This window comes from Typopeltis vanoorti, chromosome 16, assembly GCF_054136105.1.
Source record: "Typopeltis vanoorti isolate ZY-2024b chromosome 16, IOZ_Tvanoo_1.0, whole genome shotgun sequence".
NCBI classification, from domain to species: domain Eukaryota; kingdom Metazoa; phylum Arthropoda; class Arachnida; order Uropygi; family Thelyphonidae; genus Typopeltis; species Typopeltis vanoorti.
Window position 1 is genome coordinate 42,479,556 of NC_143564.1, and position 12,063 is coordinate 42,491,618.

The 12,063-nt window shown below is 35.3% G+C and overlaps 1 protein-coding gene across 1 annotated transcript in view; it reads left to right on the forward strand.

Annotated features, from left to right (window-relative positions):
- Pgm2a (phosphoglucomutase 2) overlaps positions 1 to 12,063 on the forward strand; it is a 302,858-nt gene that overhangs the window by 34,048 nt on the left and 256,747 nt on the right. Inside the window, exon 3 of the mRNA XM_090406595.1 lies at positions 4,527 to 4,683. Within this exon, the coding sequence (XP_090262721.1) occupies positions 4,527 to 4,683 (157 nt within the window). The remainder of the gene's footprint in view (positions 1 to 4,526; positions 4,684 to 12,063) is intronic.

The window sequence follows — 12,063 nt, forward strand, 5'->3', positions numbered from 1 at the left end:
GCGACATCTGTGTAGGAGGAGGAGCATCTTGGGCCAAAGGATGTTGTGGCTTGTTTTTATTCCGTGCTGAGCTAATCCAGATTTCTCGGGTTTGTTGTGTTGAATGGATGATTGATGCTCTTGAATTCTTTTTTCTATAGAGCATCCAGTTTGTCCAAAATAGGAAAGATTACAGTTTACAAGGAACTTGATACACACCAGGTAGACACATAGTTCAGTGTTTATCTTTAGAAGAAGGAAATAATTTGTTAATAGGTGTATAAGCGGCTGTTAAATCATATTTCTTCAGAATTCTTGAAATTGGTTCTGAAATCCCGGAAATGTAAGGAATTGGAACTCGATGTATTGAATCTTGGTTGTTCTGTGTTGGTTTGTAAGAATCGAAAAGATGTTGTGTACTCTTTTCGGAGAAGCCATTTAGTTTCATGTGATGTTTGACAGTCGAAAATTCTTTCTGTAATAAATGAGAAGTTGAACAATTAGTTTTGGCTCGTTGGATTAAACATTTTATGATTCCTGTTTTTTGACAAGGATGATGGGCAGATTCTTTGAGAATATAATGACCTGTGAAAGTTGGTTTTCTGTAAACTGTTGTTGTTGTAAGAATACTTAATGGTGAACGGGTGAGGAGGTCGTCTAAAAATGATAACTGGTTGTCTTTTTCAATCTCCATGGTCAACTTTATACGAGGATGTGAGGAATTGATACTGCTTAAAAAGGAAGGTAAAGAGTCTCTGTTATGAGGCCATACAGTGAAGATGTCGTCTATATATCTCACCCAAAAGGATGGTTGAGGGAATATAAATGAGAACAGGACTTCTTCTAGATGTTCCAAATAAAAGTTGGCTAGAGCAGAAGAGAGAGAGGACTTCCCATGGCTGTTCCTTCCATTTGGTTGTAAAATTTGTTTTGACGTAAGAAATATCCAGAGTGCATTACAAAATCAAATAACTTTATAATCTCTTGTGGAAAGATGTCAGCAAGTAATTCTAACGTCTCATTAAGAGGTACATTCGTATATAAAGATTCTATATCAATGCTAACCATAAGATCTGTAGGTTGTAATGCAATATTTTTCAATTTATTTAAGAAATCCAAAGAGTTTTTCAAAAAAGAGCGTGAGTTGCCTATGTGTGATTTCAATAATTTAGCTAGATATTTGGCTATGCGATAAGTAGGAGAATCAATACAATCCACTATAGGGGGAAGAGGAATATCTGTCTTATGTATTTTAGGTAGACCATAAAACCTAGGAGGTCTTGCAAAATGAGTTTATTTGCCTTTCAATCGTGTCTACATCCAAACTTATGACCTCATCTAGCAGGGAGTTTAATTTCTTCAGTTGTCTGTTGGTTGGATCATGATTGAGTTCTTGGTATGGTGAGCGATCTCAAAGTAAAAGGGAAAGTTTTCTTCTATAGTTTGAAGAGTCCATAATTACTGTTGCTTTCCCCTCATCATCAGTAATGATGATGAGGTGACCGTTGCTTCTTAAGGAATGTAGTGCTTTTTTTTTTTTCAGAAGGAGATATGTTCGAAGAAGGAAGCTTGGCTTAAGTAGCGAAGAAGCAACTTCTAGGCAGAGAGCATTAGCTTTTTCGCTTGAAAGATGAATGATGTTTCGTTCGATGTTAACTAGGAAATCTAGATATGGAATCTTTTTAGGGACTATAGAGAATTCATGTCCTTTTGAGAGGATGAGTTTCACTATTAGTTAAAGGACGACCGGATACGTTGATGATCCAATTATCTGGAATTTGGAACGGCTTGATTTGTATAGAAACAAGAACATCATATTTGCGGTTTAGATGTTGATTCTGTTTTTTATACGAACGTTGTAAAGAGCGTTTAGCCACATTCAGAACTATGTTTGAAAGATGTGGTTCTAAGTTTGTGGAGATATAGGTATGGAGATCAGAAACTTGATGAATGTTAATAGCAAGATTGGTTTGGCTGCTCTGAGTTGATTACGGATTAAATAATTGGATTGTCAACGTATCCGGTCGCCCTCTAACTAATAATGACACTCATCCTCTCAAAAGGACATGAATTCTCTATAGTCCCTAAAAAGATTCCATATCTAGATTTCCTAGTTAACATCGAAAGGAACCTCATTCATCTTTCAAGTGAAAAAAACTAATGCTCTCTGCCTATAAGTTGCTTCTTCGCTACTTAAAGCCAAGCTTTCTCCTTCGAACATCTCCTTCTGAAAAGAAAGCGCTATATTCCTTAAGAAGCGACAGTCACCTCATCATTAGTAAAGCTGACAAGGGGAAAGCGACAGTAATTATGGACTCTTCAAACTATAGAAGAAAACTTTCTCTTTTACTTTGAGATTGCTCAACATACCAAGAACTCAATCACGATCCAACCAACAGACAACCGAAGAAATTAAACTCCCTGCTAGATGAGGTCATAAGTTTGGATGTAGACACGATTGAAAAGCAAATAAACTCATTTTGCAAGACCTCCTAGGTTTTATGGTCTACCTAAAATACATAAGACAGATATTCCTCTTCCCCCTATAGTGGATTGTATTGATTCTCCTACTTATCGCATAGCCAAATATCTAGCTAAATTATTGAAATCACACATAGGCAACTCATGCTCTTTTTTGAAAAACTCTTTGGATTTCTTAAATAAATTGAAAAATATTGCATTACAACCTACAGATCTTATGGTTAGCTTTGATATAGAATCTTTATATACGAATGTACCTCTTAATGAGACTTTAGAATTACTTGCTGACATCTTTCCACAAGAGATTATAAAGTTATTTGATTTTGTAATGCACTCTGGATATTTCTTATGTCAAAACAAATTTTACAACCAAGTGGAAGGAACAGCCATGGGATGTCCTCTCTCTTCTGCTCTAGCCAACTTTTATTTGGAACATCTAGAAGAAGTCCTGTTCTTATCTATATTCCCTCAACCATCCTTTTGGGTGAGATATATAGACGATATCTTTGCTGTACGGCCTTATAACAGAGACTCCTTACCTTCCTTTTTAAGCAGTATCAGTTTTTTTTTTTTTTTTTTAATTTCCTATATTAGTCTAATGTTATTTAAGATTATTACATGAATTTCTGAATTAATATCTTTAATTTAATCATGACTGATAAAAAAAAAAAGTTTACTCTTTGAATACTTAGCGATATGACATCAAGGCAGTGTGTGTGTGTGGCGGGGGGTAGAAATATGGAGATAGAGAGAGAGATGTGGGATAATTACAGGTGAGGCAAGAGGTATGTGAATTTTAAAACTGGATGTTAAGAGGCTGAGAATTCTTTGGGAAGAAGGTGAAAGATAGAAATTTTTGGGAAAGGAGAAGGATAGAATATGATGGGACAAGATTAGGGGTGAGAGTAATGGGGTGTGAGCCATTTCGACAGGGCGTCATCTTTGGAGCTCGTGGAAAAGTGGAGGCTATGCCATTTCGGCTTGGTCTTTTTGTCTTGCATGTATCTGTGTTGTTTTCTATTGGTCGGAGTCATGACCTAATTTTTATGTTTTGGAGCTTCCAACTCTTGGAGATTATATAGGGGGTGAACGTTTATTGAGTTTTTGTCAATAAACGTTTTGTCACATTTTATGGTTATCATTTCAACTATTCTAAACATTGATAACAGTAGTGATAAAATGTGACAAAAACTCGATAAATGTTCACTGCCCCTATGTAATTTCCAAGAGTTGGAAGCTCCAAAACATAAAAATTAGGTCACGAACTCCAACCAATAGAAAACAACACAGATACACCCAACACAAAAACACTAAGCTGACATAACATAGCCTCCACTTTTCCCATGAGCTCCGAAGATAACGCACTGTCAAAATGGCTCACACCCCATTACTCCCACCCCTAATCTTGTCCCATCATATTCTATCCTTCTCCTTTCCCAAAAATTTCAATCTTTCACCATCTTCCCAAAGAATTCTCAGCCCACCCTTAAAACCTGGTTTTAAAATTCACATACCTGTTGCTCACCTGCAATTCTCCCACATCTCTCTATCTCAATATTTCTACCCCAGTAATACAAATGTATATCACCATATGCTGGTGTCACTCAATAAGAAGACAACCAGGAACGTTCTACAAAGGTATGTCCAAAATTATTCTTCCCATATTTCTTCATGTATCTGTCTTTAAAAACATCAGTAATGCCCTAAAAATTGAGTAAAATGCCAATGACATTATAAAAAGGGATACTCTCTACAAAAATCAGCAAAAATAGCCATAAAAGTTAAAATTTCTTTAGAGGAGTAACATGGAAATTTTTCCAGATATAAAATACCATAATCTAAGTATGCCTCATATACCAGATGCTCACTAAATATGGACGTTTTTTGTTTTAAATTTCCCTTCTTTTCTGAAGTATATAAAATTTGTTGTTATATGAAAATAAGAAATCAGGGTCAGTAGTTGTGGAGCTGACATATGTATAATTACTTTTTTGATAAAACTTTGTGTTTACTTATTTTTGTTATTGAATTTGTCATATGTATAAGATCTTTCCTTTTCGTAATAGGCCTTCGTGGAGTGATGGGAGCAGGCTATGCAGCTATGAATGATCTGGTGATCATTCAGACATCTCAGGGTTTAGCATCATATTTAGTTACTGTACATCCAGAATGTAAAGAGAAAGGTGTTGTTATTGGCTTTGATGGAAGACATAACAGTCATAGGTAGATTGTGATTTCAAAATAATAAGAGTATACTTTTATTTTTGTATTATCAGAATATATTGCACTGTATTTCTTTAAAAAAAAAAGTTATATAATGTATGCTTTTTGAGAGCTTTGTGATGAGTGAAATTATGCTTCCCAAAAGCTGGTTAAGAGAAAAAACAGAGAAACATGAAGAAAATTTTTCTCTGAGTTTAGTGTTGAATTGTAAAGGGGTATTGAATAGCTGCTACACATGCTTTAAGAAATTTAGAAGAGAGTGGGAGAATTATCAATGCCAATTCTGATGAACAATGTTGCATGAAAACATTTATAGAAAATGCAACAGCAGAAACTCATTAAGTGGAGTGAATGGAAGTAAAAATATGGTACACTGAAAGTATTAATTTGAATATTTTTAGTGTGTCATTAGGGATGCTACCCCAAATGTGACAAAGTATTTGTTAGTTGGACTGATTTATAAACGATCATGTTCCTAGGTAAAATACCATTTCAAATGAAAGAAAACCAATCTAATTTTTTGGATGCTGAGGCAATGTTATCCATGATATGTGTATGCCAAGAAAGATTTTTGGGACCCCCCCCCCCCCCTCCTTAAAAAAAATAATAACTCCTGTTGTTTAAATATATGGGAGTTGTCAAAAAAAGTAAGACTGGCAAAGAAAATGGTACTCTTTTTTTTTTTTTTTTTTTTTGTGAGAAATAACAGGGCTGAGTTTTAAGAGTTTAGCAAGATTTATCAGAACTCCATTGAATGTTGGTTTGAAAACCAGAATTTAGGTTTTCTAGAAATTTCTATTCTTAAAGCTTTGGCAACTTGTTTGATGCAAGGATTGTCAAATGAAACCAGCATGCATTGTACTGGCTTGAGAAAAATTGTAAAATGGATTGTCAGTTAATTGGAGAAAGTTTAATAGAACCTTATGGAACACCATCATTAGTTGCAGAGATTGCAGTCCATCATAATGATCCATCTAATATCATGCAAAGTGTGCATTTAGATAAAGCTAGTAACCCATTTGCAGAAGCCAGATGACTCAAATATGGTCTGTTTTCTGTGAGCTGGTGATCATGCAATATATAGTATCTCCCAGCCAAATCAGTCCCTCTATGATGTTGTATGGCCTGTTGCCACAAATGAGGTGCTCTGGCAATGTGAGTATTGCTGCTATAAAAGTGATAATAGCAAGCAGTTTAATTTCCAAGTTTGAGAAAATGCCCAGCTAGAACTCCAGGTGGTAGATGACTTTCATTCTTTGGTGAAATACCATTGCCTTGCCTACTATAGATATGAGGTGAGCATTGCTCTATTTTATCTCTAGAGTAGGGTTACTCTAACCCTACTTTCACCCAATTTCACCTCATAAAATTTCGCCTAACCTTTCGACATTATATCATGTATGATACCTTTCCCAAGAAGGGTGAGACTTGTGTGTTTGTCAAGTTTGATATACCATGTCAAAGGTTACCAGTTACTTTGTTTCTGTTCCCCTCTTTCTTCCTACATGCAGTGCAAGTGGTGGCTTACTATTCATGTTCTGTACACTGTAATCATCTAACTAGAGAGCTGCATCTCTTCTGTTTGAGTGTATAGCAATGAAGCAGTTTCCTTGGGCCATCATCTAGATAATGCACATCACAGAACCTGTTGGTAACACTTTGGGAAACTTCCTGATCAGCTAGGAAATAATTCTCTTGATGCTTTCTCTGCCAGGTTGTGCCTGTTAGTGTCTCTTGCCAAGACCACACTTGGAGTCTGGTACTCCACTCTCTATGTAGGAGTCATGATTATGAGTTGTCAGCCCTGCTGTATTCCCCTACTCTGTAAATTTCCTTAATATTCCATCCACTACAATGAAAGATATCGTGAAAATTATGTTCTCACTGGCTATAAAAATCTCAAAAAATTGCAAAAAACAACATAAATATATCCAAAAATAATCCTACCAGAATTTTAGATATTTCTCATCATTCTCCTGACACCCTGGACCTTTTCTTAACTTTTCCTCCAAATATACACCATTGATGTTAGCAGCAGTGAGTCAACCCCATAACCTTGTTCACATTTCCTTTTCTACATATTCTTTCTTACAGTTAGTCTCATCCCCATATCCTATAGCACCACAACCTTGTCAGATTTTCAGGATTTCTGTACTTCCATGATTCCAGCTCTTGCTCTGATAATCAAATTATCCTCTGTGATAAGTTCCTTTATATTCCATTCAAATCAAACCTCAGTCCTTATCAAGGCTAACAGATGTGCTGCCATGGAGTCCAAACCAGAAATTCTGCATAAAAACTCAACTTGAACTATAGCCCTTATCAACTGCAAAATAAATAAAGAAAGAAATCCAAAACAAACTTTGTAAGAACCAAATGCACTAAGCTTGCCTTCTGCTCAAGCAACAGTTGAGACTTCTAGTCTCTCACCAAGCTGTGGGATGCAACCTCTTTCTTATCTTTAACAGATGATAAGACACACCTCTTGGCATCAGTCTTTTCCTCCAAATTTAGAAGACCAAGGCAAATCTCCTCTTACTATTCCATGAAATATTCACGTGCCTCCTCTGATCTTTTTTTCAGAAGGGCATCAGAAAAAGTACTTAAACTGCCTTGATACTAGTAAGTCTCCTGGCTCTGATGGTATCCCTCCATTTGTGCTAAAAGCTTGTACTTCCAGGACTAACATACTGTGTCACCTCTACAAGCTGTCATATTTGTCTGGCATCTGTCCAACAGTTTAGATGCATTTCACCTTGTTCCCAAAAAAGAGAGATAAAAATAAACCATCAAACTATCATCCTGTTCTTCTTACTTCACTGTAGAAAAACAACAGAAAAGGTCATCAACAGTCAACTGCTCTGCTACTTGGAAACTCGCTAATTACTTGATGATTAGAGATGGTCCAGAGATGAGTGACTAAGATGATGTTGGGACTTTGGAGTACTGGCTATGGAGAGAGAGAGAGAGGGGGGTGTTGAAGAAATGTGGATTGCAGAGTTTGGTGGATAGGAAGAAAAGAGGTGATATGATAGAGACATTTAAGTTAGAGGATTTTATCAGATTAATCCAGAGGGATTATAAAAAGAGTAGAAGGTGAGAGGGGAAGAACCAGAGGTCATCCCTGGAAATTATGTAAAAGTGTGGTGAAGAGGGGTGTGAGGAGTAGATTTTTTACATAGAGAATTGTCAGTGAATGGAACGCATTACCAGAATGTGTTGTTAATGCAAGGAGTTTTAAGGATTTTAAGATTCTAATTTCTTGGCATCTTTAATTTACATTGTACATCTGCTCTGCTCTTAGTAATGCTGATCATAATGTTATCCATAGATTGATCTCCTCCCAGCCAATCTCAGCCTTGTACTTTAAGGTAGTGTTTCACAACTGGTTTAAAGCAATTGAGTAGGAAGTGTGCTGCCACAAAAATTATTTATAGTAATGAACGAACACTTTGAATAAAAAAATCTCATGAATGAAGTAGGTGAGTGTGTATGGATGATGTGGCTACATGATTGGGAGAGTTAGCAAAGAATGAACAAAAGTTCAGTCTAAAACTCTAACTCTATTATTCAATTATGACATTTATTATAGAGAGCCTCTCGTGGCAAAGACTTTGCCACCAGATTTAATGTTTACATTAAATGATATTGTCAAAATAATATCATTTAATTGCCATAATCCTGCATTTTTGCAGTCTTATGTGAAAAAATGGGATCAGAACATCAGTCTTTGCTATTCCACAATGAAGTTGGTTGTCCAGGGCAGTTTTAGTGAGTTAGAAATATATACACGTTAACACAAGAATAATGTTTAATTTGCCAAATATTTCGGTCTGAATATTACAGACCATCTTCAGTGGCTACATAGGAATAGTTTTAAAAAACAAAGTGGAATACAAACAATTGATCATTCATACATAGAATGTGCCGTGTGATGTCATATCGCTAAGTATTAGAAGAGTAAACATTAAAAAAAAAAAAAAACATAATTAAAGATATTAATTCAGAAATTCATATAATGATCTAAAAATCAATGTGTTATCCTGATTAAACTTTCCCAAATTTTTGATATAGATATACAGTCATTACGATTCAAGTTAGGACGTTGAAGTAAGGCCTCTACATTTTCTTTAAATAAATGTTCAAATTTGTAGCATCTGTGTAGGAGGAGAGCCTTGGACCAAAGGATGTTGTGGTTTGTTTCTAATTTTTGCTGAGCTAATCCAGATTTCTCAGGTTTGTTGTGTTGAATTGATGATTGATGCTCTTGAATTCTTTTTTCTATGGAACATCCAGTTTGTCCAAAGTAAGAAAGATTACAATTATAAGGCACTTGATACACACCAGGTAGAGACAAGGTTGAGTGTTTATCTTTAGATGAAGGAAAATGGGTGGATAATTTGTTGATAGGTGTATATGTGGCTGTTAGCTTATATTTCTTTAGAATTCTCGAAATTGGGTCTGAAATCCCGGAAATGTAAGGAATTGGAACTCGATGTATTGAATCTTGGTTGTTCTGTGTTGGTTTGTAAGAATCGAAAAGATGTCGTGTACTCTTTTCGGAGAAGCCATTTAGTTTCATGTGATGTTTGATAGTCGAAAGTTCCTTCTGTAATAAATGAGAAGTTGAACAGTTAGTTTTGGCTCGTCAGATTAAACATTTTGTGACTCCTGTTTTTTTGACAAGGGTGATGAGCAGATTCTCAAAGAATCTGCTCATCAACCAGCTTTCACAGGTTGTTATATTCTCAAAGAATCTGCTCATCTCCCTTGTCAACACAACAAACCTGAGAAATCTGGATTAGCTCAGCATGGATTAGAAACAAACCACAACATCCTTTGGTCCAAGACTCTCCTCCTACACAGATGTCGCTACAAATTTGAACATTTATTTAAAGAAAGTGTAGAGGCCTTACTTCAACGTCCTAACTTGAATCGTAATGATTATATATCTATATCAAAAATTTGGGAAAGTTTAATCAGGATAACACATTTATTTAAAAAAAAATTTTTTTTTTCTCAGTATAATGTTATTTAAGATCATTATACAAATTTCTGAATTAATATCTTTAATTATGTTTTTTTTTTTAAAAAAAGTTTACTCTTCTAATACTTAGCGATATGACATCGCGCGGCACATTCTATGTATGAATGATCAATTGTTTGTATTCCACTTTGTTTTTTAAAACTATTCCTATGTAGCCACTGAAGATGGTCTGTAATATTCAGACCGAAATATTTGACAAATTAAACATTATTCTTGTGTTAACGTGTATATATTTCTAATCATTAAGTCACAAGTATCGTTAATAAATCAAGTTTTAGTGAGAGTTCATGAGCTGAAAGAATTGAAATTTTTATTTATGAATGTCTCTCATTATTCACATTTTTTAAATGATGACTACTGGCTTCAAAAAAATAGCATAACTAGCAGATATATGTGAACATCTGAACGAACTTAATTGAAAAATGCAAGGACTGAACAAAAATATGTATGGATAAAGTTAATGGATTCAAATCTAAAATCCATCTTTGAAAAAATTAAGTTCACAATAGTTCACTTTCAATGTTTAGTCAGTGTTTTCATTCTGATCCTAGAAAAGAACCATTAGCACTTTTATGGCAACATCTGAGCATGCTTGAGGAGAAGCTCTGTTTTTATTTTGACCATACCAAAACACAATAGTTTGTTTGGATTTGAAATCTGTTTGCATCACTGTGAGAAATTATTTCAGACTCTGATCTTTCAATGAAAGAAAAGGAAGAGCTCCTAGATTTGAGGAAATGATTGAACTTTTGAAGCTCAGTTATCTGAATTCTGGTTGACTGCAAAAGAAGGGTTACTGCTTATTGGAGAAAAAACAGTTAAGACACTTTTACCATTTGCTATAACCTGTCTCTGTGAAAAATCTTTCTTGTTGATGCTCATTATCAGGAATTACATATAATTTCATGACAAGACTTGTTCATGAAATTATATGTAATTCCTGATAATGAGCATCAACAAGAAAGATTTTTCACAGAGACAATGACAAGAATTTGTTCAACGAGAAACAAAGTTTCTCGTTGAACAAATTATTTTACTTTGCAATTATTTCTCAATGGTAGTGCAATTATAAATCTGTTCAATTTGTTCAATAGTTTGCCGAATGGATAGGCCTGCAACATAGCATCTTATCATAAGGCCTCCTTCAAACTCCATTAACTCCCATCTTGCAGCCATTTCACCTGGACATGGTTGCACTGACATGGGAAGTGCAGCTGTGTCTTGATTAAATCTGAAACTATGTCTGAAAATCTTTTCAGCTGTGTCCAGTTGAAGATTTTCACAATTGAAGAATCATTTATCTGCCAAAATGATTGAGTATATGCCCTGGGTGGTCGCACAGCACATGCCAAAGCACCCATGATTTGGAGAGGTCATCATCCTGTGTCAGGATGATAAGTTGCATTTCTGCAAGAAAGGGATTAAAACATCTTTTAAAGTGTATCAAGACACTGTGCCAGATCTTGTGGTATGGACCTTGAACAACATCTTGTTTTGTGGTAGGCAGTGGACCTTCCAACAGGACTCAGCCTTATACACAAGATCATTGGCTCCAACCACTGTTGGAGGCAATATGCCGAACCACATATTACCATCTGACTGGCCATCTGGAAGGCCAGATCCAAATCTTTGAACTTCAAATTGTAGTGGTAGCTCTTGAGAGAGAGTAGCCTGCAAGAAATGATGCCGACGTGGATTTGGAGCAGGGTGTTGCAGCATTTCCATTGGATGTTGTGCATGCCACCATCGATGTGTGGCCTCACAGACTTCAAGCATTGCATGAAGTCAAAAAGTGCACATTTCAAACATTGAGTGTTGCTATATGTACGTCATAATTGTGTACACAATTTTACCTCAGCATCCTCCTTCTTTACCTCATCTCCTCTTATCCTGTTTTATAGTTTTACTGATGACAGTACTCTCCATTTCTGTGTTTTATTTTAAAAACCATGCAGCACTCAAGCGATTGAACCTTCAAGATCTGCATAAACACTGATATCTTCATCATTCTCAAGTGAGGTAAAGATAATCTGGGGATTTTCATTGTTATCAAAACTCATTTCTTATTACCTGAAGAAAGATATAACGTCCCTCTTTAAATTAAAGATACCAAGAAATTATATACTTGGTTTAATCCTTTATCCAAGTGTAAGCAAACAATATAAATAATAATATTTGGTTGCAGATCAAGTGTTGATCAATTTTATTATTAAACTGAACCAACTAGTTTCGCCACACTTTAACTGTTGGCATCTTCAGAGTACTTATAAGTTTAAACAATCTCACAATTATGCATAACTGCAAAACTGATAAAAATAACTGTAAAAAACTGA